This window comes from Pelodiscus sinensis, chromosome 18 (assembly GCF_049634645.1).
Source record: "Pelodiscus sinensis isolate JC-2024 chromosome 18, ASM4963464v1, whole genome shotgun sequence".
Lineage (NCBI taxonomy): Eukaryota > Metazoa > Chordata > Testudines > Trionychidae > Pelodiscus > Pelodiscus sinensis.
The window spans coordinates 16,565,101-16,593,085 of record NC_134728.1 but is presented as its reverse complement, the minus strand read 5'-3'; the positions used below and the strand labels follow the sequence as shown (position 1 = coordinate 16,593,085).

The window sequence follows — 27,985 nt, the reverse complement described above, 5'->3', positions numbered from 1 at the left end:
ATGTATGAAAGCACAATGGTGTTCAATGCAGGGCATTATACATGCAACTTAACATTATAAAGCCAGACGGGATCACTGAGATAATCTAATTTTAGGTGGAATGGTAGAATCACACTATGTTTGTTTTCATTTGCTACTGGAAAATGTCTTGGGCTTAATTCTGATCTATTACCCCACTTTAACTCCACTTACTGCATACATGGTATTCCTGATTTATATTTACATGAATGAATTTTTTAAAAAAATCAGGCCTAATCCATTCAAAAGTATGACTATACCAGATTAAACTAATCAAATCCAAAATGAAAACTGCTAACTGGGTATTGAAAGCTTTGACCAATCAGAGTTGATTGAATTACAGAAACCAGCAGATCCAAGTCCTAAAGCAATACATAGTGTTTGATCTACAGTGCCCTCAAGAAAATTAAAGGCACATTGTTCACTGGATCAAGCAGGATAATAAGAAATAATTTGCAGGAAACTGAAGCCGACATAGAAATTAGAAGTCAGCCTGACACTTAGATCTTCCCTAGACATGTAGTTGTTCATAACTCTATTGCAGCCTCTCTCTGGATCTTTGAGTTAGTTATTAAGATTAACAAATGGTCAGTTCTTCTTTACCCTCTTGTGTTTGCAGTGCTGTTGATATTCTCCTTGCTCTACTAACCGGTAGAACATAGTGGGACAAGCTTCAGGGGGTAGCTGAGTGAGTCTGTACAGGATAAACTTAAAAAAAACAACAAATAGTCTGGTAGCACTTTAAAGACTAACAAAACATGTAGATGGTATCATGAGCTTTCGTGGGCACAGCCCACTTTTTCAGATGACAAGTTCAGGAGCTCTATGAAGGGTTGAATAGATATGCAGTTGAGGGCAAATTTGTTCCAGTCAAGAGAATAACTTTAGCCAATAATAATTTATAAAGAACCAGCTAATCCTATGACAAATAGTCTGGTAGCACTTTAAAGACTAACAAAACATGTAGATGGTATCATGAGCTTTCCTGGGCACAGCCCATTTCTTCAGATGACAAGTTCAGGAGTTCTATGAAGGGTTTTATGAACTTTAGCCAATAATAACTTATAAAGAACCAGCTAATCCTATGACAGTGTGATTCAGCTCAGGATGAGTACAGACTTATTGTACTGTGAAAATTCTGCCTTTGTTTAGAAGGCTGAAATTCCAATGACATCAATAAGGTTGCACCCATGATCAGAGAGCATGTTAACAGCATGTTGGTGTGTTTTAAGAAGCTAAATTCAACTCTGATTTGTTCTTTGCCAGGGTGAAGGTGAGGATTTTCCTTATGTTCTTTGGATAGATCTAAGGGTATGTTTTCACTGCTGAGTTAACCCAGGTCAACAGCCACATTGCAAAGGCCTCTCCAAACTACTGTGTCATCACTGGTGCTGTGTACAGCTGTGTGTCACTGAGGGTACGTCTAGCCTGCAAGCTTCTTTCAAAAGAAGCTTTTTCAAAAGAACTCTTTCGAAAAGGCTTCTTTTGAAAAAAAGCATCCACACCTCAAAACCAGATCGAAAAAGTGATGGACACATGGATGCTCTCAAAAGAAAGCTCTGATTGCTATTCACAGAATGGCCACCAGGGCACCTGTGCTTTTTTTTGGTTGCCTCTACTTTTGAAAAATGTCCCTGTTCTGTGTCCCCACACACCTTTTTTCGAAAGATCTCTTTCGAAAAGGCGTTCTTCCTCATAATTTGAGGTTTACCAATGTCGAAAAAAACCCTGTGTTCTTTCAATTTAATTTCGAAAGCACGCGATTGCAGTGTGGATGCAGGTGACTTTTTTGGAAAAAAGGGCAATTTTTTTCAAAAAAAAAATGTAGTCTAGACATATCCTCTATGGAGGTATATCCTATTATTCTTGTGCTGCAGGAAAACGAGTTGCTTTACAATTCCTTCCCAGTGAATTGTGGGAGAATATTTGTCCTGAAAGAAATTGTGGGAAGACTGAGGGCTGTCGGAACTCAAATGAATCCTCACTGCAAAGTGGGTGGGCTACCAGTCTGAGATGAAGTGGAACCCGATCTCTAAACCCTAGCAGGGATGCTGATAGCCCCTATGGGCCCCTGTGCAAGGTGTGGGGGGGGGGGAACGCGGGAGCTGGCTTCAGGATCCCAGAAGAAGTGGGCCTTGGGCAAAAGGGGCAGGGCTCGGGCAGCCAGGGGCCAGGGCACACCACATAGAGCACACCAAGCCAGCCCCCACCCAGAGTGTGGTGTGCCTTCTTAGTGCTGCCCGGAGCATTTGGCACATCATTCTGGCAACAATTTAAAGGTCCCAGAGCTCTGGCCATTGCCACTTCTACTCTCCTCCTTTACCCCTCCACCAATTAGTCTCCTTTGCCTTCTTTGCCTCTCCACCCATCAGCAGGCTGACCCACTACATCAACTGTGCCAGCTAGCTTGGGTTGAGAGCACCACCTAAATTGGGTGAGGACAGTCAGGAGCAGAGAGTTAAGGGCAGCAGGCAAATAAGCATATGGGCTGTCTCTGCAATGAAGACACATATATAGAAAGAACTTATTCTGCAGACAAAGTGGTTGCACTCTAAAAACCGTTCCCTGTTGTATTCATGAAGAACAGCCTGCTCCTGTTCTCTGAAGCTAGCTGTAAAATTCCCATTGATTTCACTAAGTGGAAGACCAAGCCCTAACTGGAATTAGGGGCAAATTTTAGTACTCTCATTTTCTGACAGGATTTTTATTATGGTGAAAGTGGAAAAAATCCTGTCCTAAGCAAAAACATTGATTACGAACTCACCCCCATCACTTCGCCATGCATCTGACGAAGTGGGTCTTTGCCACATAAGCTTATGCGCCAGTAAATCTGTTAGTCTATTTAAAGGTGCCACAGAACTCCTCGTCGCTTTTGCAGATTCAGACTAACACAGTTACCCCTCTCATACTTGTCACCCCTATCAGAAATTCATCATTTGTTCCTCACTCTTCCCCTACCAAACTGATTTTAAAATAGGGTTTAGGGGAGCAGGAGTAAAATTTAGTATAATACAAAACAAATACACAACATGATACCTTCTTTTTATTTTATTTTTATTGAATGGAAATAAATCTCACCAGAAGTGGGGATTTATTTTTCTTGACAATCCAAATGCTTACGCATGGTGTTAATTCTAGAAAACAATGATTGGAAGTAAAAATGTGTTCTTTATAGAAAGCACTCCCCAGCGAGCTCTGTATATTGTGTACAAAGACTGATTGGCATATCCTGCTGGAGGCACCCGGACATGTTTACCTTTACAGGTGTGTTAGCAAACCAATCCCAAACAGTGTATTTGTTTCCTGACTACAGTGTGCCTACAACTATCGTCAAGTGTTGTAGAAATATCAGGCTGGTTTTCACAAAGCCAGATATGCAACTGTATATAGACTGGGATTTTCAAAGGCTCTTGAGATAGCTAGATAGACAAATCTCATTGATATTGAATTGGATTTGGGTGCCTTACTCGTATTGGTTCCTTTAAAAACTTTATCCTTGATAGTTAGGGGCAGTTGACAGAGTTGTGTGGATAAGTTAGTAAATTGTGTGCATGACCCTATTACATGTCCAACCTGTCAAAATGTGGCTAGTTGTTAGAATGAAAGGGGCATAAAGAATATTAGGAAACTGGTGTAAAAGAACTACCTACATTAACAGTTATTTTTATTACCAAATATACATCAGGTTTAGACCTCAGGTCCAGCAAGAGCAGAATGTGTTGACATCTTCCTATGTACCTTTTCCACAGCTAGCCACACCCTGCACAGAATAGCTACAGTTCTGTTGTGTTAAGGGACTTCTGTGGCCCTCTATACAAACAGGTGAGAATATCTCCTGTATGCAAAGACTCAAGAAAAATATCTATCTTCACATTTAAATAATAGAAAGTGAAACCTGGAAGTTTTGCACAGCTATATAAGCAAAATCAAAAAGAAATTGTGACGCTCCAATAGTAAATGAAAAATTTGCAATTAAATTCAGTGGGGCCAGATTTTCATCCAGAAACCGCAAACTCATCTAGTTTGAGAATCTAAATAGCTTCCAATATAATAATATTACTATTTCAGATTCAAACCTCTGCCGTGGAAAGTGAATTGAGTAGTATATTCAGTACAATATTTGAAACTGAATGGGAAAAATAGACTGGTCTATGATCATCTTTCTTCTTTTGTATTTTGTTTCTGAAAGGTTACTGTTTCACTACAACAAGCAGTAATCTCATGTACAGTTGAAGGGAAGGCACAGGAGAAGAAAGGATAGCATTGAAGCCAATCTGAGCACAATGTAATGGCAAAGACAGAGAGAAAAACATCAAGCAAACTGCCTACCTTGTCCTCAGAGTCACTTTTGGCTTCTGATTTGCTTGGTGAAACCTTAAATATTTGAGAAAACAAAATAGGGTAATTGTGGATGAAATATATGTCTAAATTTAGCTTCTTTCAAAAGGAAAGATCTGGAATTTCATCAGTTAGTTAGAAACTAGCAGGCTTATCTATGGCAATAAGGGAAAGAATACACATTCAACCTACAAATATCAAACAATGTTTTGCTTTCTAAATGGGGGAAGACTTATTCCATATTAATATGAGATGCATTCATTTCCTGAATATAATTTTGAGACAGCATCTAGTTAGTAAGACAAAAAATTCAAGATCAAAATACATTAGACAAACCTGCAGCTTCTATTATCAATACAAGATGAACCCACTCATGAATTCTAATCCTCCTGGATTATAACCTATGACATTTGCTTTTCTTTTGCATTGCTAATTTAGTATTTTCATTACTCATCTTCCACTCTCATTAACAACTATTGTTTTTCCAAGTACTTAATGATTTTCCTGTCTCTTCCTTGACTTACATTTGTGCTGCCAGTAACTAATAATTGTTTTGTTGGTACATTTAGACATTTTCAAAGCATGTTTTAACTCATGGAAAATATTTTTAACAGAACTTGGGTTCTAAAATAGTCTATAAATAGACAAAGCTTTCCGAATCAATATAATTAAATCTCACAGTGGTAACTATGCTAGTCTATCTGCAAAAACGAATCCTGTGGCACTAGCAGTCTTATTTGGGCACAAATTTTCGTGGGTAAAAAACTTCATCAGATGCATCCGATGAAATGTTTTTTACCCATGAAAGCTTAAGCCCTAATTAGTCTTTAAGGTGCCACAGTCTCTCTCTACCTATCAATCTAAGCATTTAGGCATCAATTCAGTTTTATAACATTAATTTTTGGTACCTGAGATGATGAGAATATTAGATATTCCTAGATGCATATAGATTGGAATTTCATAAGTCTTTGTTTTTAGGTGTATTCTATGAAGAAAAACTGTAGGCAAACACTTACCAATGTTCTAAAGAAACTCATGACAGAATTATTGTAGTCTTCTGAGCCAAAAATGTTGGTGTTCTCTTGTTTTACTACTGCCTCGTCAGGATTGACACTCGCAGAGCCTGGCTGTGCAGCTTTTTGGTTGCAGTCATCTATATCCTAAAAAGACAACACAGTTTCTTCAGCCCCAACTTGCTTAACCTCCAGAGGAATGTAAAAGTAACACTTGTGATTTGCATCCTGTTGCTCTCAGAGTCACAACCCCAATTCCAGCCATACTTCTCCAGCCCACATAGTCAGAACAATCACGCATTTATACAAATCTTTTTGCCCCTCTCTTCTAATGTGGTAAGCATTTGCAGTTGGCAGAGGAACACTGTTCTGAGCTACAGAGTATAACACAGACAGCAAGTAAAATTGCATACAGCATCCAAAACAATCCCCCTTTTCTCTTCATATGGCTTTAGCACTTGTGAATGGTAACAAATGGCTGAGATTTTGGCCTTTGAAGCCTCCGTGTCTGATGACAACATACAAAGAAAGCTTCTGCTCCTCAATATACTGCAATTTCCAGAAATATTTTTTATCGGAAAATCACAACCCGTATTAAAAAAAGAATCTCATACCACCATCAAACATCAACAATAACTCTAGCTTGTTAGGTCACGCAGAGCTGTGTCTCATGTATGCAGGGCCAGATTTTCCAAACAACACAATCAGGGCAGTCCTTCCATTATGAATATGTTTTCAAAGGCACTCACTTCCCATGTAAGCAATGAATAAGGACCATATTGGCAGACGTGCTCTGTAGCTGCCACAAGGACATTTACAACCTGATTTTCAAGAGCGCAATATCCACCATGCTGAGCTTTTTGAAACATCTTAGAAAATGTGGTCCTTAGGTTGTCTTCATCATTTATGACATTGGCACCACTGATGGCTGAGAAATTATCTAACATGCAGGGCAAAACATTCTCATTCCCCTTTCCAAATATGTTTCTACATGAATACCTAGAAGAAATAACAAGAAGTGTGAGTCCTCTCATGTAGGGTTGCCAGATGGTTTCAACAAAAATACCGGACTGATTTGACATTACATCACAATCTACATTACATCTTGTTTAGAAAATACTGGACATTTATATTTTCCCGAACAGAAAGCTCAAATACTGGACTGTCTGGTTCAAAACCAGACCCCTGGCAACCCTACATCTGAAGGGCTTGATTTTGCAATGTCCTAAGTGCCTCAGGCACTGACCATCCCTATCTTCACTGAAATCTCTGGATACTGGGTCACTGAACACCTTGCAGGATTGGGCCCTGGGCTTTAGGGACTCGGCTAAGTTTACACTTACACTTTACAGTGCTGTCGCTTTCTGGCTCAGGGGTTTGAAAAAACATCCCCTCCCCCAGAGCAGCAAGATACAGCACTGTAAAGCACCAGTGCGAAGCAGGATCGCTGTTGGCTACTCCCCTCTCAGAAGTGGTTTACATAGAGGGTTAGGAGAGCTCCCTCCCAGCACTCGTGCTGTGGCCACACTTTCAGTTTAAAGTGCTGCTGCGGCTACGTTTTAAACTGTTAAGTGTAGACAAAGCCTGCAGGTTATTCCCTTTTCAAATAGTCATTTATATGTAAAACACCATAAACTGACATTGAATGTACTTGTTTTCATATGTAAAATGCCATACAAAATTACAATGCAGAAGATTTCATTGTAACTAACAAGCAACAGCATGATTAGCGAAGTGCAAGCAGACCAGTTAGGCCATGTCTACACTAAGGCTACGTCTAGACTACATGGCTTCGTTGACGGAGACATGTAAAATAGTTTATTCAGCACAGTCAAAGAAGCGGGAACTTAAATAATCCCCGCTGCATTAAAATAAAAATGGCCACTGCGCTGTGCTAACGATCAGCTGATCCGGCACAGCACGGCAGTCTAGATGCGGCGCGGTCAACAAGGGAAGCCTTTGTCGACTGCTCCGATATGCCATGTGAAATTTACTAAGTTTGGCATCTGGGCACCTGATTTTACAAATTCTAAGTTTTGTGTCCTCCCTATGGGGAAGAATTGAATATAGTCTGAGGCAGGCTCCGTTAATGTGGATGCCGCTACCTCAGACTTAGAGCTCCAGAAAGCACTCTGGGGAGCTGCAGGAGGCTTTCTGGAGGTCAATTAGTTGAATTAGAGGCACCGGAGTGTCCACCCTAACGTTATGTCAGGCTTACAAGTTCAGGAATAGCATTATTCCTCATGAAAACAGGACTACAGAGTCCGAATTCTGTGGCTCCTTATTCTGGAATAATGGGCTTGGCAGTGTGGACACATCACTTACAAATGTGACCGTGCAGGGGAGGTTATTTCAGACTAAGGTCCTAGTGTAGATAAGTCCTTGGAGATTCCTGCTCCTAACAGATAACTTCATAACTGTTAGCACTATAGAGGGCAGTAGCTCATTTTATCACAATTGTAAGGCATTTTATACATGAAAATGAGTGAGTTGATTGAAGTTTTCTCCATGAACCCACTTTTCTCGGGAAAAACAAATTTGGACATGTCAACATATCCTGTGAGAAAGCAATTCCATTTTTTAATCCGCTCCGGTGGTTCAAAACATGGTTGTTTTCATACTTTGGGTTTCTTGTTGTTCTAAGGTCTTGCTTGATGCTGACAGAGAGCAGAGATGAGATTTAAATCAGATGTTTGAGCCTGCACAAATTCCAATTGAAGTTAATGGCAGGATTACTGTCAACTCCAATGGATACTGGATCAAGTCTTTTCTGAGATACACACTCTGCTTTTCTGCACAGGGAATGGCACAACAAGGGGACCATGGTGCTGAGCCATTACCCATACTTAGGGAATGAGATGCTATGGGGCCACTCATTTGGAAACTGGTATTTCTGCTGAGAGCAAGCGTACAGCTCACGCTGCATTATATCCGCCCAGAATGAGTAGTCTCTTCACCAAACTGAATTTCTTCCTGCTCCTCCTTTTTCATGGCAGACAGCACACCCCGATTGCTTTAAGTGACTCCAGACTGTCATGCTGAAAGAATGTCAACACATGCAAGATCTCTTTATAGATCAGATAATCTTTATGGAGCCTGGAGCCTTTCAAGCTTCTGCGTTGTTTCCTTTTAAGTGGGGTTGTGAGGTTTTCTTTAATGTTTGCTTACATCTCAGAAACAAGGCTTCAGTATTAAACAAAGTTTCTAATGTTTGCTAACTCTATTGCAAAACATTTTTAATATTTTGGAAGCATCAGACTTATTATTTGTGGTCATCCAGATATTTTTTTTGCAAACGACTCCCTTTTCGTAAATTTTGAACATTCAAAATTTTTCAGCCAGCTCCAATTATAATCTACTAAACCATGGCAAGAGAACATATTTCATGCAGGAATGCTGTATGCAGTATCTTACTGTAACTGTGACGGGGACACGGGATCCGAAAGCAGGAGTCCCACTCCCCACACAAAAGCCAGGCTGAGCCCCCGTGCCGCGAAAAGCAAGCGGCTCTGATGAGCTTGCTCAGCAGCCGCAGGAGACGCATGCACAGCACGTTCCTGCCCGGACTCTCCAGGCGGGGGTGAGGAGCGCATGCGCCGGTGTCATGAGCATGAGCGTCTCAGCTGGGCTTGCCTAAGAACTGCTGAAAGCGCATGCACTGTGCGTTCCGGCTCCGACACGCTGGGCGGGGGCAAGGAGTGCATGCGCTGGCGTCCTGAAGACAGGGCGCCAGGTTTAAAGGAGGGATGGACCCCATCAGGAGGAGGATTGACGGAGCTGAGGATGGCGCAACAGCCGGGACTGGAGCAGGAGTCAGAATCGGAGCAGGGGTCACAGAGAGGGAAGGAAGCAGCCCAGGACAGGGCAGGAAGTTGCCCGCGGACCAGTAAGTTTCGTATCGGACTCCCCCACTGACCGAACAGGTATCGTCAGAACCTGTTCTTAGGGTCCTGGGCTGAGATCTGGAGAAAGGGCAGGCCCAGGTCTCCCTTCCCTCTCAGCAACCCGGCCCTTTTTGGGCTCTGACAACTAAGACCTGAATCCTTGCCGAGGCTTGAACTATAAACTTAACCGCGAACTAGGGCGGACGATAGCGTACTATAACACGAACCCATTCCTGTATTCTGATTCAGTGCTGCTTGAATGTGCTGTTGACTTGGGGCCTAAAATCTTATCATTTATTAGTTTCTTGCCCACTATTGCACACCCACCAGAGGTGCAGATATAACAATAACTACAAGAAAAAAGAAACCAACAGAAAGAAGAATATTTCTGTATCCCTTTAGTGAGGTGTATTCCCAGATGCGCTAAATAAATGAACATTCAAATTCATGTTTAAGTGCACCAGGGATACACTGTCCTTTTCATTCTCCTAACAAAGTTGACCTGCCGTCCAAACCACACATCTTGAGAACTTACGTTAGCGTCTAGGTAACTGTAATGAGGAGTGCGGGACATTACACACAAATGCATCTGAACTTCTATTGATTAATTTACTTATGGTTAGAGTTGCCTGCCCCAGGGTGAGGACTTGCTCCCTTCTGTCGTCCAATCCTGCTTGATAGGCTAATCCAGAGGGCATTGGGGGCCCATTTCCTCCTTGCCACTCCCTTGGGTAGTGAGCACCCTACCTCCCCAGTGAGTAGAGAGGAAGGGGGGTTTTTGCACCCAGAGAGCACAGGGACTGAATTCTGCCTGGTCTCTAGATGTACTACACAAGTTGGGGCATAAGGAGGTCATGGAAAGCAGTTTCCTTGGGTCCTTGTACTTCCACTGCTCCTGGAGCAGGCTCTTCTTATTTTCTCAGGGGTTTAATATGACGGCTACTATGCAGAGCTGTGCTTGAGTCCTAAGGAAAAGCACCACTCTGTAGTGACTCTAGGGTTGCCAGAGAGTTCACAAAAATACCAGACACACTTGACATTACATCACAATCTACATTACATCTTATTTAGAAAATACCCGATATTTATATTTTCTCAATTTGTTTCCCGAACAAAAAGCTCAAATACTGGACTGTCCGGTTCAAAATCAGACACATGGCGACTCTGTACTCCTGCTAGCATCCTTTGGACTGTGCAGAGGTACAGGCTCTCCCCATCCCTCTACTCCGCATGGTGGAAAGAATAGAGTGCCTGCAGCGCTGACCATAGGAAGGCAGGGCCAGGACACAGTGAACAAGTGCCCAGGCTTTGCCCTTGGCTGGCTCTGAGTGTAGACCCATCAGCTGCCTCCTCCCTTCCAGGCCATGCCTTGGCCTTCCCTGCCATGCTGAAGTGCCAAAATACCAGCAGGGGCTTCCCTTTGGGGAAGGATGCAGGTAAATGATCCCTGGCTGCCAAGCTGCCTCACACTGGTGCCCCTCCCTCTTTTTTTGCATCCTGGCCTCTTCATTGTGCTCCCCCCTTCATTGAGTCATGTCAGAAATACCAAAAGCCATTCTGGAACATTCTAGCACCGATCAAGTGCTGATACAGGGGCTAACTACACCCCTTGCACAACACTGAGAGGGACAAGATGAGAAAGGGACACTAGTGCAAATCCAGTCACCAGAAATCTCTGAGTAGGGGGGTAGGCTCTAGGCTTAGGAGATAAGGGTTTGTTTCTCTGCTGTGCTGTAGCCTTCCTGTATAATCCTGATCAATCACACAAGCGCAGAAATACAAAGGTATTTAGGCACCTAAAGATGCAGATAGGTGTCTAGCTCTTGATCCAGTAGCACCTATGAAGTTTAGGCACCTAACTCCCATTGGAAATCATTGGGAGTTAGGCATTTATGTGCATCTTTGGCCCTGAATCTCCTGAATATAATTCCTCATCTATAAATTGGGGATGACATTAATACAAAATTTCTCCAACCCTTTGTGTTGTCTATTTGACTATGAGCTCTTCAGAGCAGTAGCTGGCTGTCCATGCATAGACACAGACAGACACACACGCACAGGCACTCAGTAATTACAGTGCCCAGTACAAGTGGCTCCTGGTCTTGGACTAAGCATTATCTGAACAAAAATAACAGCTACAATATTCTGTGCTTATGGTTGCTTACAATATGTTTTCTTGAAAGTGTGGTATGAATTTACCAGAGGCAGGGAAAACTCTGACACAAGAAGTAGTAATAGTCTTTAGGAGATAATGTGCTCACTTTCTTTGGGGGACAATACTGAAAAAAAAAGTTGCCAATGTATCTTCGGTAGGTGGTATCTTTGAAATACCTCAAGAGAAAGGGCTAGCTGGAGTTATAAAGACACACAGGAGGTTTCTATGTCAACCTGCCATTGGGCATTTTTAGCACTCTCCATTTTTTCAAAGAAATATTCCCTTGGGTCATGTTTCTGAATTTTTCTTCCTTGCTACCATAGAATTTTAAAAGAACTATTTATATATGATTTACAAATGAACATGTATTTGTATGGGCAAGTGGTGGGCTGTGGGAGCAGGGGTGTGGAATTCTGAGCATGTAAAACCATGAATGCAATTTAAAGACTTTAATAGAGGGCTTCTTTGCCACTGCAAAGTGTGCGCAGAGTGTGGTGTGGTCTTAGACCTGTTTGTCAGGAGTTAAGTACACTGATTTCATTAGCAACAACAGGATTTTACCTGTTTAAATCCCTACTCAACATTTTGCAAATACACCACAAAAAGAAATGCATCACAATGGCTCAAAACGTTTTAACAGGCTATTTAGAACTTTCTTGCTAGGACCTGACACAATAGTTGGTACAACTGCCAATTACAGGCCAAAGCTTTCCAAGAACAGCATGTCCTATGCAAAACACAGCAGTTCTGTGCCAGTTTCACCAGGGCCGGTCCACAAAACTTTGGCACCTGAGGTGGGGAGCTCAAATGACGCCCCCATGCCTCCTCGTTTGGGCCAAAACTTTGAAAGGTCTTAATTCTGCCTTCTTCCTGTTCTACTCCTCTCATGGTACTGCTCTGCTACCTACATATGCACCAGCAGCAGACACAATTTTCTACACTCTGGGTCCTAGAGGTGCCCCCCCACCACCACCACAGTCTGGCACCTGAGGTGGCTGCCTCAGTTCGCCTCATGGTAGGGCCAGCTCTGAATTTCACTGATCAGTCTTCAAAGGATGCCATATATAGTGGTACTGGCCACATGATAAAAGCTCTGCTTCAGATGTGAAAAGGACAGTGAAAGTGTGAGGCACCAGACCAAAAACAAAACACCACAGAATGCAGAGTATACATTGCCAAGCAAAACTAGGGTTTGAAAGTGGTGACATCTTCAAAAGCACTTCTGTGGCAATTATTTAGTATCTTTAACTTGAGTTTCTTTCTCTCTGTCTTACACACACAGACACAAATAGAAACGAAAGAGAGAGACACACAAACAAAACACACAGTACTAACTAGTGACTATATTTGGTCTGGTCAGATAGGAATAGGTATTATACATTTATACAGCCATTCCAAAGCATCTCTTGGCTGACCTGAAACACACTCTTGGAAGAGCCAAACAATACAGAAAGCACGTCTATACTTACCAGAAGATTGACACGCCAGAGGTCAATCTTCTAGCATTCAATATAGAGGGTCTAGTATAGACCCATAAATCGAATGCTGAGAGCGGCCCCCGGCAGCAGCTGGTACTCCTGTGCAGAGTAAGGGAAGCTGATGGAAGCATTTGTTCTTGTTGGCTTGCCACTGTGTAGATACTGCCACGGCTTGGCTTAAAACAAGCCAATTCCAGTTACTCTTTTTGCATAGCTGGACTTGCATACCTTAAGCTGACTTTCCTGGTTTAGTATATACCAGGCCAGCATGTAGAGAGGTGAAGGATATACAGAGCCTGAGATACCATGCTATCCAGAGCCAACTCAAAATCCCACATGGCACAATGCACAACTAACTCCTCTATCCCTCTTTCTTTCCCCACCAATAGACACACACACATAGTCAAACTCATCTTTTCATACATTGGCAACCAAGTTGCATAACCAAAATGGGTGCACATAGGAACAAACAATGAAAATGCACTCATAACATATAACTTTTCCTACAGAAAGTGGGCAGTTTCATAGACAGTTACCTGTGAACTATAATTGCACATTTTGTACAAAGAGCTCCCTAAGCTATTAGTCCCCATCAGCATTCAAGTTACAAACTCAGACTCAAATCTGGGTCTTGATTTGGGCTTTAATTGTGGCCCATCGCTACCTTGAACAGGAATTTTGTTGGAGTAAGGAATGCAGCACCAGGCCCTTACTGTGTATGTCAGCAGGAGACGATAAATATGGAACCTCACAATATCACATTCTAGCGCCATATTTAAATACCCTCTGGAAATAATATAGGAGGAAAGTCAACATTAGGAGCTAAATGTTCCTGGGTAAATGTTCCTGGGTAAATGCGTTTTGGTAAAGAGCCAAGCTTCTGAGTAATTAAGGGCTTATACTATAGTCTAAGTTCAGTCATTAGAAAAATGTATCAAAAGAATGCATTGCTGCCAACACTTGTTTGTATGAATCCTGGCTCAGTGAAACATTTCAGGCAAATAATTTATCTTTTCTTTGGCTTAAATAGTAAATTCTTCATCAATTCATGAATTCTACTCTTGTTTTAATTATGCTGTTATGTGAATGTAGTCTTGTAGGCCACAAAAATAAAGAACAGTTTGTCAAAGACTGAAGGCTTGTGCATTTCCTAAGCTAAAATGGTGGTGTGTGTCCTTCACTTACCAGCACTGTTACTGGCCATTTGTGGGGGTTCACTCTCAGTGATGCTTTGACTTGAATGGGCTCTTATAGCAGCTACAAGTCATGATTCACCAAAAAGGGTAACATGCCAACAGCAATAACACGAGTTTCTTTTTAATTGTGTAATATTGTGCAGACACAAACAAGTTTAATTAGCCATTTGGAAATTTTTTGGTGTAATTTTAAATCTTAGGTCTTTTGCTATCATACGTGAAAAATAATCAGTTTTATGGGGGTCAAGCCCATCAGCAGGTAGGATTGAACTAGGGACCTTAGAGGCTAAAGCCACACGCCTCTCCTGCATGAGCTAAAAGCTAAATGCTCTTAGCTAAGGTGGGAGAACTCCCTTTCTCACTTGTCATTTCTCAGTGTTTCTGGGTTACACAGGGAACATAATTTGTGTATACTTCAAGACAGAGACCAAGCCTTAGTTTAATAATGTGGAATTTAAGCAAAGCTCAGCAGCGCAAGACTAATTATACATTTTACTGCATTTTTACCATAGCTTATCATTTTTGACATCATAAAAGATCCAGGTCTCCTATTCCATCCTCTTCCCACCCCCTACTGTTTTGTTCTGTTCCTCAAATACACAAAGAAATGCTAGGAAATTTGAGGCTAAGACCGAAGTTCCATTTTCACATTGAGTACCAATTGAGGCCCGTGTCCTACAAACACCTGTGTGCATTTGGGACCACTCACATGCTTAAACTTAAAAGTATTTACAGAACCAGGGACTTAGTCCACAAGCAGTTCCACTGAATTCCAAAGGGATTCTTTTTAAAAAAAAAAAAACTAGGGGCCCAGTCCTGCAAACACTTCTGCATGTGCTTAACTAGACTGCTCTGAGTAGTCCCATTGATTTCACATGCATAGTCAAAAGTAGAATTCAATATGAATGAGAGTAGCAGATGTCCAAGTATCTGAGCTAAAGCTGTGTGAATAGCAGAAGCATTTTAACATGTCATTGTCTGAGTTGGGAAAGTTTCTTTTGATTTGAATGTGTTTGTGGTACATTGACGGGCACTTTCTACAAACAGTCGCATGCTTGAGGTTTACAGATGTCGGAATTTGTTGACAACAAGCAAATGTTTAACTTAGATTCATAGTGAAAAGCTATTTTGGATTATGTATTGCAGTGAACAATGTGTGCCTCACGTTTCATTACTCCTATCAACCCACACACAGCATGAACTGTACACTGCACATTATATAATCAATATGCAATTTGAAATTTGTGCTTTGTGCTTGCTTAAGTCTTAATGGAGAAAAAAAAAGAAAAAAAGAGAAGCATAGAGCAACAAGTGTTTCCCAGTGAGCGAGGGGTGTGATTTTATATGCCAGCAATATTATTTTGCTGAGATAGCTTATTTAGTTTGGGGGGCAGGCACTAAAGTAGAGCACTAAAAACATTTTTTCTGGTATAAGTTGGGTCTCCACTCAGGGTATGTCCACTAGGGATGTTAAATTCCATTTAATCAACTAATCAGCTAGTTGATAGATTTTTCATTAACTAGTCGATTAATTGATAAGCGGGGGAGGTGTAGTGGGATTAGCTCCCCACCCCAGGAACTAACTAACCCCACTGTAACTCTGCCTTTTAAATATATTAAGAGTCTGCTGGCTCTTAATACATTTAAAAGGCTAAAGTGCAGCAGGGGGAACGCAGTGCAAGCTGGGACAGCTGATTCCTGGGTCACGCCGGGTCTCCCCCACTGTGCACCAGCCTTTTAAATGTATTAAGGCTGAAGTACAGTGGGGACCTGACACAAACCAGGCCAGCTGATTCCCAGCCCGCATCAGGTCCCTCTGCTGTGCACCAGCCTTAAATGTAAAAAGCTTGGAGCACAGCAGGGGACCCAGTGCGGGAATCAGTTGTCCTGGCTCGCACCAGGATCTCCTACCCCCCCCCCCCCACTGCACTTCTGACTTTTAAATATATTAAGAGCTGGCATGTCCCTGCCTCCTCTGCCCCCTGTGCAGATGATGTTCCTCTCCTTGCTGCATCTGATAGAGGCAACAAGGGGGAGAAGTAAATAGTCCACTAGTCACTTACATCCCTACACAGCAGCATTATTTTAGAATAACTAATGTTATTCTGAAATAACAAAGAGCGTGTCTACACTGCAAGCCATTGTTTCAAAATAATGGCGAGCTGGAGCCCTTCTTTCTCTGACTCCTGTAACTCTCCTTTCACAAGGAGTAAGGGAAGTCGAAGGAAGAGTGTTCTTCCTTCAAACTTCCTGCTGTGTAGGTAGCACCAAAAGCTGAATTAAGCTATTTTGACTTAAGCTACGCAATTGACGTAACTCAAGTTGCATAGCTTAATTTGACTTTTGCCCTGCTGTGTAGATGGGCCCTCAAAGATTTTGCCATTCCTAGTAAAGTGAAATGGCATAGGGCAAGTCAAAAGAGCAGGACAAACAAACTATGAATTGTTAATTTTATATTTAACTGTAAAGGTAATCATTTTAATCAGATATAGGCCAAGACTTAATCGTGAAGGAATTTGTAAAAATATTTGAATACTGGGAGGATATCAGTCTTTCCCTGGATAATTTTCAAACTGAAAGAAAAGGCAATATATACTGAATACACTATTGATTGTGGATTATTCACACATCTCTTCTTTAAACAGTGGGTTTTTTAGATTCCATGAATCCATGTCAGAACACATATACACAAGTGGGCATATGCACTCTAACCCATCTGTTATAAATGAGCTGTCTGGGATACTCAGTGATGTGCACCATTTTTGAAGAACAGGCACCAAACCACATTTGTTATCTATAAACTTCTATCGTACTCTTATCTTAAAACAAACTGGCAAACTTTTTTTTTTAAAATGAGAAATAGCTTTATTGTGGAGCTGAGATCATCAAGTTTGAGGTTAGAGCTGAGATACCAAACTTCTGCAGGGAGGGGAAATGAATTTCAGAGTGGAAAAAGAGAGACTTATTTTAGAAACAATACAGTAATAATATATTCAGAAGGCAAAACAGATCTCCTTCAGAGATATGGCCAATGCTGCTTGAGGCAACAATATTAAAGAAGTTATCCTAAATCCATCAAGATACTAATTTCTCTAAAAAAATCCCTTTTCCTCCATAGATTCTGATAAACATATCCAATATTTATAATTTTTCCCCAGAGGTCATCAAAATATTTGAGTTAGATCCAAAGTTGATGTAAATTGACCATTGAAGCTAATAGTAGAGTTACACCATTTTACAGCTGCTGAGGGTCTGGTGCTTTGACCAACATAATTATGCTTAAAGTACCATGATATGCAAAATCAATCTCTAGTAATTTGGGTGATATAAAAATTTACAAATGAAACCTGAACTCATCCCTTGGAAAAAGTTTGGCTAGCTATTCAGCTATTGTAAAGAAGCATGACTGTGTTGAAGTCAATAAAGCTATATTGATTTGTCCCATTAAGTTTAAGAACCTACTAATAATAATTTAAAGCCAGAAAGAACTCAGATCACATTAAAATAGAAGTAGTAGAATGTAGGAGGAAAAGTGCTGACAGCCCTTCATCATAAATAAAAATAAATAAATAAACTGAAGTAAAATAAACAATAAACCATTTACATTCTCCTTGCTTCTACCCACTTTTCCATAGGAAAAGTAAAAAAATAGCATCACATTTGTGACAAGTCTAAAGCAACACAATAGTAGCATCAGAACAATTGTTATAGATTGCTTATCTCAAATGCTGAGATCTTTCCTCAAGTCACACAAGAGAGTCAAGGTCTATTTCCAGCTCTGCTATTGATTAGCATATGACCTTAGGCAAGTCAGTTAACTTCTTAATGTTTCATTTTCCGTGTTTCTAAAATTTATTCCTAACCATTCTAAAGAATTATCATTCCTTGGATGAAGGGCACTAGACATACAAAGTACAAAGAGTTATTATTGTATTCTAGTCTTCATTAAGAGTTGTGACCTAGCATGTACAACATGCAATCAGTAGCTATTGCATAAAAAAGAGTGTTAGTATTTTATAAGTTTCTTGTGAAATATGCGTAAAGAATTTCCTAAAACCATCCAAAACCAAAGTTCCTAAAGCATGAAAGTTAATTCTGCTTCCAAGTACTTTTTTTTTGCATTTGCAGCCAGCTGCCATTCATCATCTAGCTCTAGATTAAAGGAGCATGAATATAGCTATCTTTTCTAAGTCTTTGTAAAAATACAAATAAATTTAAGCTGTAGGTTGGACACTAACAATTTGGTCATAACAGAAGCCACAGCTTTTATTAGTCTTCCAGAGATTGATAGATATCCCTGATAAATGTGGGGTCACACTACAGAGCAAGAGTATTTGCTGTCTTATTCACGCAACCATCTGAACATGACTCTGTCCTGTACCATTAACATTCCTAAGAGATTTAATTAAGGAAGACATTGATATTCCCATTCAAACACTTGCCTTTCCCTGTGAGACACTGTTAGGTGTGCTCTGTAATCCAGCAGACACTTCAGCTGTGAGGCCTGTGTCAGGGATTTCTTCAGTCTGGCTTTCCTCTTGGGTTTCAACTGGTGTCTTAGTTTTTTCTTTCTCCTTTCCCTTTTCCAATTTGAAGAGTCTGTCAAAGAAGGTTACTTGTTTTGAATTTGATGGGGCTGCTTCCTCTGTCTCAGGTGGTGATAAGGCTATTAGTTCAGTTTCACTAAGTTCTGCAGCAGAAGGAGCCTGGTTTACGTTTTTATCTGATCCTTCCTCCAGCACAGATGTTGCAGGACTCTCTCTTTTCTCACTTGATGCTTTGTTTGCTTCAGGCATCACTGAACTGACCTCAAGCTTAGCTGGTCCAACTGATGAATCTCTAACTTGCTCTTCAGTACGCCCTGGTACAGGCCGTGAAAAAGTAAAGCTAAAACGAGATTTTGCAGCTGGTGTTGGATTCTTGGCTTCATTCCCAAAATTCTTTCCGTTTGCATCAGAAGTGGAGCTTATCTCCATTGTCTTCTGGGAAGAAATGGTCACATTATTCTGTTCCACACTTGTCCTTGCATCCACTGCAAACAGAAACATAAAACAGCAATTATCCAACTAAGCAGGGAAGTTATCTTATCAATCATGGTGGTGCAGAGCTTTAATACACTCGTTCTAAAATGCAATGCCTGTGTGAAGACAATAAAGACTGCAATGTGTTAAGTAAATATGGTGATCTCTGTTACAAAATGTGAGCTTCTGCTTAGCTTTGAGGCCTGATGTGAGTTTCCAGTGTTCTCTGTTCTCACCGAAGTCAGTGGGAGTTTTGGGGCTCAGCATCAGCCCTGGATCAGACCCATTATTTCTTTTCTCAGAATTATATCCTAGCTAGAAAAAGACTAACAAAAGGAGGAAGTATTTCCATCTCTGTTTTACAGATGGGAAACTGAGGCGCAGTGAGATGAAAGAGGAAGCATGGCCCAGTGATTAGGCACTAGCCTAGAACTTGGAAGACCCAGCTTCAATGCCTTATTCTACAACAGACTTTGCATGTGATCCCTGAGCAAGTCACTTAATTCACTGTGCCTCATTTAATCTGTAAAATGGGAATAATTGCAGTGCCCTGCCTCTCAGGAATGTGTGAAGATGGATAAATTACAGATTCTTAGGAGCCGAGATTTCTGTGACTCCGGAGTACTATCTAAGATAAATAAACATTTGATACCTCTGTAACACTGCCACCAATCAGATTTGAATCTAGGAACTCTGGAGCTTAGTTCAGGAGCCTCTACAGCTTGAGCTATAAAACGACCTGGCTCTTAGCCCATGCTGTAGAGGTCTCTTGATCTTATCTGTTGCTGTGATTTAAGTGCCACTGCGTGGGATAGCAAACCACACTAGGGCTACATCTATACTGTCAGTTTTTTGCAGAAGATGAAATGCAAATGAAGCACTCATTTGCAAATCTTGGGCTCTCATTTGCATAGTCTCTTCTGATCCTTTTTGTGGAAGAGGTTTTTGCACAAAAAAACACAGTGTTGACAGGGCCATTTTTCGGAAAAAGAAAACCTTTTGTGCAAGATCCCTTATTCCTCAAAAAATGAGGTTTACAGGATCTTGTGCAAAAGGGTTTTTTTCCAAAAAATGGCCACGTCTACGCTGTGGTTTTTTGAGCAAAAACCTCTTCTGCAAAAGGATCAGAAGAGACTTTGCAAATGAGAGCCCCAAATTTGCAAATCTCGCACTCTGATTTGCATAGTCTCTTCTGATCCTTTTAGCAGAAGAGGTTTTTACGCAAAAAAACAAAGTGTAGGCAGGGCCATTTTTTGTAAAAAAAAAACCCCAACATTTTCTTCTTCCACAAAAAACTGACAGTGTAGACGTTGCCTAGGTGTGGGTTACACCTCCACGCACTAAAAAAGCTCTGCAAAAATGGTTGCCTTTTATTTGCCCTTATAGAAAAGATTTACTTACTGTCCACAGTAAGGTAAAATATAACTAATTTAATGTATCAAACAACCATCACAACAATATTTAAGCATGATTTAGATCTCTTTATGTTAGAACTACACAAAAGAGGTGATAAGTCAACAAAATTTCAAGGGAAAATTGTTGCCATCTCATTATAGTCAGTTGAACATCATGCTTCATTTTGTCATCTAATATTTACACAGTGGAAGCGCCCCAAGATCCTAGTTAGAAAAGGATCCAGTTGTGCTAGGCACTATGCAAACATGTCCATTATTTTCTGTAAAACATGCTAAAATGACATTTTAACATAGAAACAACTGAAAGTCTAATTTCAGACGATATTTTAAAATTTGTCACTTAAAATGAGCCCCTTTTTTTGCTTTGAAATTGGCTCATTCTTGGGGAAAGCACCCCACCTTTTTTTAACCAGAACCACATGTTGTTATCTAGTTGGTAATGAGCTGTGAAAAAAATCTTCATATTTCACCTTGTTTAGAGTTTTTCCTACACTTCAGATGAAATGCTTGAGAGGCATCAATACAGGCAGTCCCCGAGTTACGCGGATCCGACTTACGTCGGATCCGCAGTTACGAATGGGGCCCTCCCTCTCCCTCTCCCTGGTCTCCAGCAGACCAGGGAGAGGAAGCAAAGCGGCGGAACACGCGGGCAGCGGACAGCCCAGACATGTCTGGGCTGTCCGCTGCCCGCGTGCTCCGCGGCTTTGCTCTGCTTTGCTCCCCGTCCCCCTGGTCTGCAGACCAGGGGGACGGGGAGCAAAGCAGAGCAAAGCGGCGGAGCCTGGGGTTCTTAAGTTGAATCTGTATGTAAGTCAGAACTGGCGTCCAGATTCAGCCGCTGTTGAAACTGATCAGTTTCAGCAGCGGCTGAATCTGGACGCCAGTTCCAACTTACATACAGATTCAACTTAAGAACAAACCTACAGTCCCTATCTTGTACATAACCCGGGGACTTCCTGTACTAGCAGGCATCTTTAAGCAGCAGCATAAAGAAGTAGCTCACATTCAGCGACATGGCTCAGATGAAGGCTTTGTTCAACAGATGACAGTTTGAAATCACAGCCATTCTGCCTAGAATATTTTGTTTTGATTCTTTCTCATTGCCTGAGAACAGTAGGACATCATCATAATCCTTGAAGATCAACAGGATGGCTATGCTGGAATTTTTCTTGATCATGCTCAAGGGAAACCCTGCCTACAGGAACATGCACAATGTAGCTAAGTTGACTTTATTATTTATATTGTGGTAGTGGTTAGGAGCTCAGTCATGCATGGAAATTTCATTGTGCTAGGTGAGGTACAAACAGAGAACAAAGACAGGGTCCCCCATCCACACACAACAAGTAAATCAAATTTACATTCCCTTCATAAAGTTAACTCTGCGTGAGTAATTTAGACTCCCAACACTGATGTCGCCATTCCTGCATGCCTATCAAGTAGTAGCACGTGGGAAACATCTATAAACTGGAGTGACAAGAGAAAGACCGAGCTAGACCAAGATTATCAATCAGCTGATATGCCAAAGTGAATGTAAATGGTATTTGTTGACAGGCTTCAGCAGGAAAGGAAACAGCCGATGAAAAGGGAAGGCTGTGACATTGAAATTCACCACCAAGGCCAGATTCTTACCAGATGCCAAAAGGACTGATTCATTTAGTTTCTCTACTTTTACCACATTCATTCCTGCATTTCCCACCTCCCTCCTAGTGTGTGTTTTGTTTCAATATCTTGTGTTTTATAGTTTGTCAATAATCAGATTTCCCTTTTCCAGGTCTGCACTTCAAAGGGCATAAATTGTGGCAGACTTTATGTTCTTGTTACTGCTTATGTAGAAAGTAACTATTTCTGGAAACAATTTTGTTAGCTTTTAATAAAACAATATTATCTAATTGCTTCTTCAATATTCTGTGTGTATCTGTTTGAGTATCCGTGCATGCAAAAAGAGGTTTGCATGCATTATTAAATAGCTGATCCAGTAAGGTCCACTAGCTATTGATAGCTCTCTCTAAGCACACACAGCTAGATTCTTAAAGGTATTTAGAAACCTAAAGACGCAGATAGGCACCTACTAAGATTTTTAAAAGTTCGTAGTGTAGTTCCTGAACTTCCTCAGGAGTTTTGCCTGAGAAGGGACTGCAGTATCTGGCCTTTAATTTAGAGAAAGAAAACGTGAGACAGAATTTCAGGGCCTCAGATAGGGATGTGAAAGACAATCCAGAAAAAAACAAAAAAGAACAAAAAATTGAATATACATTTTCTTTCTTTAAATGAATAGCAAGGACAAGAAAATAAATAAAGAAGCCTATATCATAAAAGATGCTATGTTCCCATTTTGTATCTTAGACATGCACTTTTTCAAAAAATTATACACTAGTACAAAAATATAAAGATAATTGTGTTTAATTCTCAATTTCAAAACACAGCTTATGAAGCTAAGAAATAACTTATGTCACTAATTACCATGGAAGGAATGATAGGTCTGGAAAGTATCATGCACTTTGTATTAAATTTAGTGTCAGGAAAGTTCTGTTTATTTACCAGGCAAAAGTAGGTCAAAAGGAAAGCAGTTGCACTGAGTGAAGTTGAAGTGTTCATGTCATGAATGGAAGGTTGAGAATAGTACCATATACCAAGTTTATAGCCATTAAATCAACATTAAAAGTCTAGTTTAAATCCATAAATACGAAGATAATCAACTGAATTTTCATCTTCGAGTGATTGCTCATGTGCATTCCAATATAGGTGTGTGCGTGCAGCATGCACACATTGTCAGAAGTTTTTTCCCTCAGCAGTACCCTTAGGGCCAGCAGGGAGCCCCCTGGAGTGGCACCGGTATATCAGTGCATATATACCCCTGCTGGTCCCCTCCTCACTCAGTTCCTTCTTACCACCGTGATGGTCATTGGAACAACCCTCAGCTCCTCCTCGAGTTGTTTCCCTTGCTAATTCTTCTACCCTGTTATCAGCATGCTTCAGTTAAGAACCTGTGAATTCGTTCTAAAGATTCTCCTTTGTGTTCACCCTTTCCACTCCACTGCGAAGCTCCCTGCACCCGCAGCAGGGCATGCCTGGCCCTCAAGCCTTCAAGGCCTGTAAGAAGTGCAGCAAGTCTATGCCCTGTAGCAACCCGTACTCCTCGGCTGTGTCTAGACTGGCAAGTTTTTCCGCAAAAGCACTTTTCCGTTAAAAGCATTTGCGGAAAATCATGCCAGTCTAGATGTAGCCCTCCTGTCTGAAGTGCCAAAGAGTGTTGCATATAACCTCTGCGTGCAAGATCTGCAAGGCATTTTAACCCAGGACCAAGCGAGAGCGCAAATCTCAACTTCAGACGCTCCTAATGGAGGCAGCTCTCCAGCCGGCACCAGCCTTGGCACTAGCCTCGGCAGCAGGCCCTGGCAGTGCACCGGCCTCGGTGTGGGACACCTCAATGCACCACTCTTCCCCGGCACCACACAAGGCCTGGCACCGCTCACACTTGCCGGCACAGCCTAGGAAGAGGTGGCTTGATCGGGGTCGGTCCATGCCCAGGCATGCGCCCTCCGTGCGCTCCTCAGTGGGGCATGTGGTGCCAGTCAGCCCACAACCTGGACCCTCGAGGTCAGGTGACTATCCTGCCCGTCGACGGGATGCCAGCCTGCCGGACAACTTCCCAGACCCGTCCTCCCCGGTGGCTTTGGAGGTGGCGAGGGTACTCATCGAATCGTTTTCCTCCTCTCCTCCCATCTCGCCACCTCCCAGACGGCACAGGGATGCCTGGCACTGCTCTCCTTCTAGAGCATCACAAGAGACAACGCACGAGGCACGGAGTCATGGGTTGCAGGCGGCACCGCCCTCAGTACTGGGCATGGAGATGCCGCTGCAACTAGCACCGGCACCAGCACCAGACACAGCCTGCGCTCCTCGCTCAATGCCCTTGCCGACCCTCAGCACTGCAGCACCTGCTCCGCCCAAGGACCATGCCATGGATATGCCTCCACCCTCGCCTCTACCTCTGCCTCGACACCGTGGCAAACCCAAAGCCATGTCGTGACATGCTGCAGCACATTCAGTGTCAGCACCGCTATGGTCTGCGTCGGACTACTCCTCCAACTCCGACACAGAATTGGCATGGTCATCAAGAGGCTCTAGATCCCACTTGCGGCACCGGTCCTGCTCACAGCACTGTTCCTGATACTGGCATCGTTCCCGGCACTGTTCCCCTCCACACCACCTTCAACAACAGTGGAGACAGCCAATCCTGGTGCCGATGCTACAGCAGACTTGACCTCCCCAGCCATCTGGGCAGTGGCCTTTTTGGACTCTCTGGGCCTACCATCAGAGCCAGGGCTCTGCTCCTCCTCAACTGGCTTCCACTATTTCAGGGCCATGGGCTCCCCCATAGGCGACCCTGTTGGTCCGATCCCCCACCTCGACACATTCCTTGCCTCTGGGCCAGTCGTCTCCGGGGCCAGGAGGGAGTACGGCTCCTCTAAGCCAATCCCCTACCGCTCCCTCTGTGACCACCTCAGAGGGTCCTGAGCATAGGGATGCCCCCGTGGAGGATATCGCAAAGGGGTCATTGTCCTCTTCCCCGGATGAAGAGCTGGCTGATGAAGCACCCCCCATGCCGTCAATGGATGCCAGGGCCCACCAAGATCTCCTCTGCTGTCTGGCTCAGAGCCTAGGCGTTCAGGTGGATAAGGTCGCTGAGGACTCGGATCCAACCGTCTACATCTTGCACGCTGAAACCCCCTCAGCTACCCTCTGGCAGATGCCAGATTCCATCCCACCCATGGATAAGCTTGCTGAGCGGAGGTATTTTGTCCCCCCGGAGGGTACTGAGCACCTCTTCTCGCAGCCTCCCCTGGTTCCCTGATCATTCAAGCAGTCAATCAGAGGGAGAGGCAGGGGCAACCAGCGGTTACCCCTAAAAACAGAGACGCCAAGAAGGTGGATTTACTGGGCAGGAAGATCTGTGCCTCTCGGGGCATCCAGTACCGGATTGCTAACCAGCAGGTCCTCCTCTCCAGGTATGGCTATAACACCTGGGTGTAGATGGCCAAATTCGTGAAATTGCTCCCCTGAGACTCGCAGGCAGAATATAAGGCCCTGCAAGAAGAGGGACGGGCAATCTCCCGAGTGGTGTTGCAAGCAGCACTTGATGTGGCCGACGCAGCTTTATGGGTCATGGCTACGGGAGTGGTACTACGCCGTAGTTCCTGGCTCCAGGGCTCAGGGGTGTTGCCTGAGGTCCAAAATACACTCCAGGACCTCCCCTTTGAGGGCACCTCATTCTTCTTGGAGCAAACTGACCAGCGGCTCCATGGCCTGAAGGACACAAGGGCTACATTAAAATCTTTGGGCCTACACACCCTGGCCATGCAGAGGTGTTCCTATGCCAACAGAAATGCTCCTAGAATGCCCCCACAGGGCCCACGCCCTGACTTCACATGCCGTCAGGGCAGGGGCAATAATGGCAGGAACAATCGCCGACACTCCTGCCCAGCCTCGGATTCTACCAGGGACCTCCTAGCAAGCCCCCCAGGCCCCGCCAGGGGTTTTGACGGGACCCCTGAGGGCCTTGTACCAGTCCCCCCATTTCCCTTCTGGGATCGTTTATCCCGCTTCCTCCAGGCCTGTCGGTTGGTTACATCAGGCCACTGAGTCCTGGAAATAGCATAGCCCAATTCCACTATCGCCTTCCTGTCGCCCCCACCTTCCCAGCCCCCCACCCCTTCTGTTTTCAGGGACCCCCTCATGAGCCTCTATTACAGGAGGAAATAAATCACCTCCTTGAGCTGGGGGTGGTGGAAGGCATTCCTCCTGAGCATTGGAACAGGGGCTTTTACTCCCGCTACTTCCTGGTTCCAAAGGCGAAAGGGGGCCTCCATCCTATCCTAGACCTCAGAGCCCTAAATCTCTTCATCGCCTAGAAGTTCAAAATGGTGACATTAGCATTTATTATCTCCTCCCTAGCACTCGGAGACTGATACGCTGCCCTCGATCTAAAGGACGCTTATTTTCACATTTCGATTGCCCCCTCTCACTGCAGGTTTCTGTGTTTTATTGTGGGTTGGGACCATCACCAATTTACGGCCCTCCCATTTGGCATTTCTACAGCCTCCCAGGTCTTTACCAAATGCATGACGGTAGTGCTCGCCAGCCTCAGGAAAAGAGGTGTCCAAATGTTCCCTTATTTGGACGATTGGCTCCTCAGAGGGGAGTCCGGTACCCAGGTGAGAAACCATATCGCCATAGTATGTGAGCTTTTTCTAGAACTCAATCTCCTCCTAAACCTGGACAAATCTACCCAAGCTCCCACTCAGACTATAGAATTCGTGAGTGCCACCTTGGACTCCTGATCCCAGAGAGCCTCCCTGCCCAACTTCCACTTCCTCATGCTGCAATCAGAGGTTGCGTCGCTTCAGAGCTTCCCCATGACCATCGCCCGGATTTGCATGTGCCTGTTAGGCCTGATGGCTGCCTGCTCTTATGTAGTGCTACATGCCAGGCAGTGCATGCGCCCGCTGCAGATGTGGCTCTCACAGGTCCAGAAGCCGACCGTCCACTCCTGGGACAGGGTGTTGACCGTCCCCGCGAACGTTCTCCTCGCACTGCAGTGGTGGACCTGCCAAGAGGTCTGCTCAGGAGTCCCGTTCTCCCGACCAGCCCCGTCACTCCGGCTTGTAATAGATGTATCGGACACAGGATGGGGGCTTACCTCGGGGAGCTGCACACTCAAAGTACGTGGTCCTCCCGTGAAACCTCCCTTCATATCAATGTCAGGGAACTCAGAGCAGTCCGGCTCGCTTGTGCGGCTTTTCTTCCACAACTGAGGGGTAAGTCGGTTCTCATCCTGTCGGACAGTATGATTGCCGTAGCGTATATAAACAAGCAGGGCAGGACCTGATCCTCCTGCCTGTGCTCCGAGGCGGTCCATCTCTGGGGGTATGTCTACACTACCACCCTAGTTCGAACTAGGGTGGTTAATGTAGTCATACGAACTTGCAAATGAAGCCCGGGATTTGAATTTCCCGGGCTTCATTTGCATGTTGCCAGGCGCTGCCATTTTTAAATGTCCGCTAGTGCAGACTCCGTGCCTGCGGCTACACGCGGCATGAACTAGATAGTTCAGAATAGGAAGCCTAATCCGAACTATCTGTACACCTCATTCCATTTGCAAGTTCGTATGACTACATTAACCACCCTAGTTCGAACTAGGGTGGTAGTGTAGACATACCCTGGGAGCTCTGTATTGGGGCAGATATCCACCCAATGGCCTCGTAACTCCCGGGCTCCCAGAACATCGTGGCGGACAGACTGAGCAGGTCTTTTGCGAGACACGAGAGGTCTCTGCTCTGGGACATAGCCCAATCCATTTTCCATGCTTGGGGTTTCCCCACCTGGACCTGTTCACCACGGCTCGGAATGCCAAATGTCACCATTACTGCTCTTTCATGGGGCAGGGTCGGGGTTCCCTAGGGGATG

General features: G+C 43.5%; 1 protein-coding gene across 10 annotated transcripts in view; it reads right to left on the bottom strand.

Annotated features, from left to right (window-relative positions):
• Positions 1 to 27,985, bottom strand: part of BCAS1 (brain enriched myelin associated protein 1) — a 98,422-nt gene that overhangs the window by 53,536 nt on the left and 16,901 nt on the right. For all 10 annotated transcript variants that reach the window (XM_075901170.1, XM_025187927.2, XM_075901176.1 and 7 more), the window contains exons 4-6: positions 18,525 to 19,114; positions 5,373 to 5,516; positions 4,348 to 4,392 (exon numbers count right to left, since the gene is read on the bottom strand). In XM_075901170.1, coding sequence (XP_075757285.1) covers positions 4,348 to 4,392; positions 5,373 to 5,516; positions 18,525 to 19,114 — 779 coding nt within the window. The remainder of the gene's footprint in view (positions 1 to 4,347; positions 4,393 to 5,372; positions 5,517 to 18,524; positions 19,115 to 27,985) is intronic.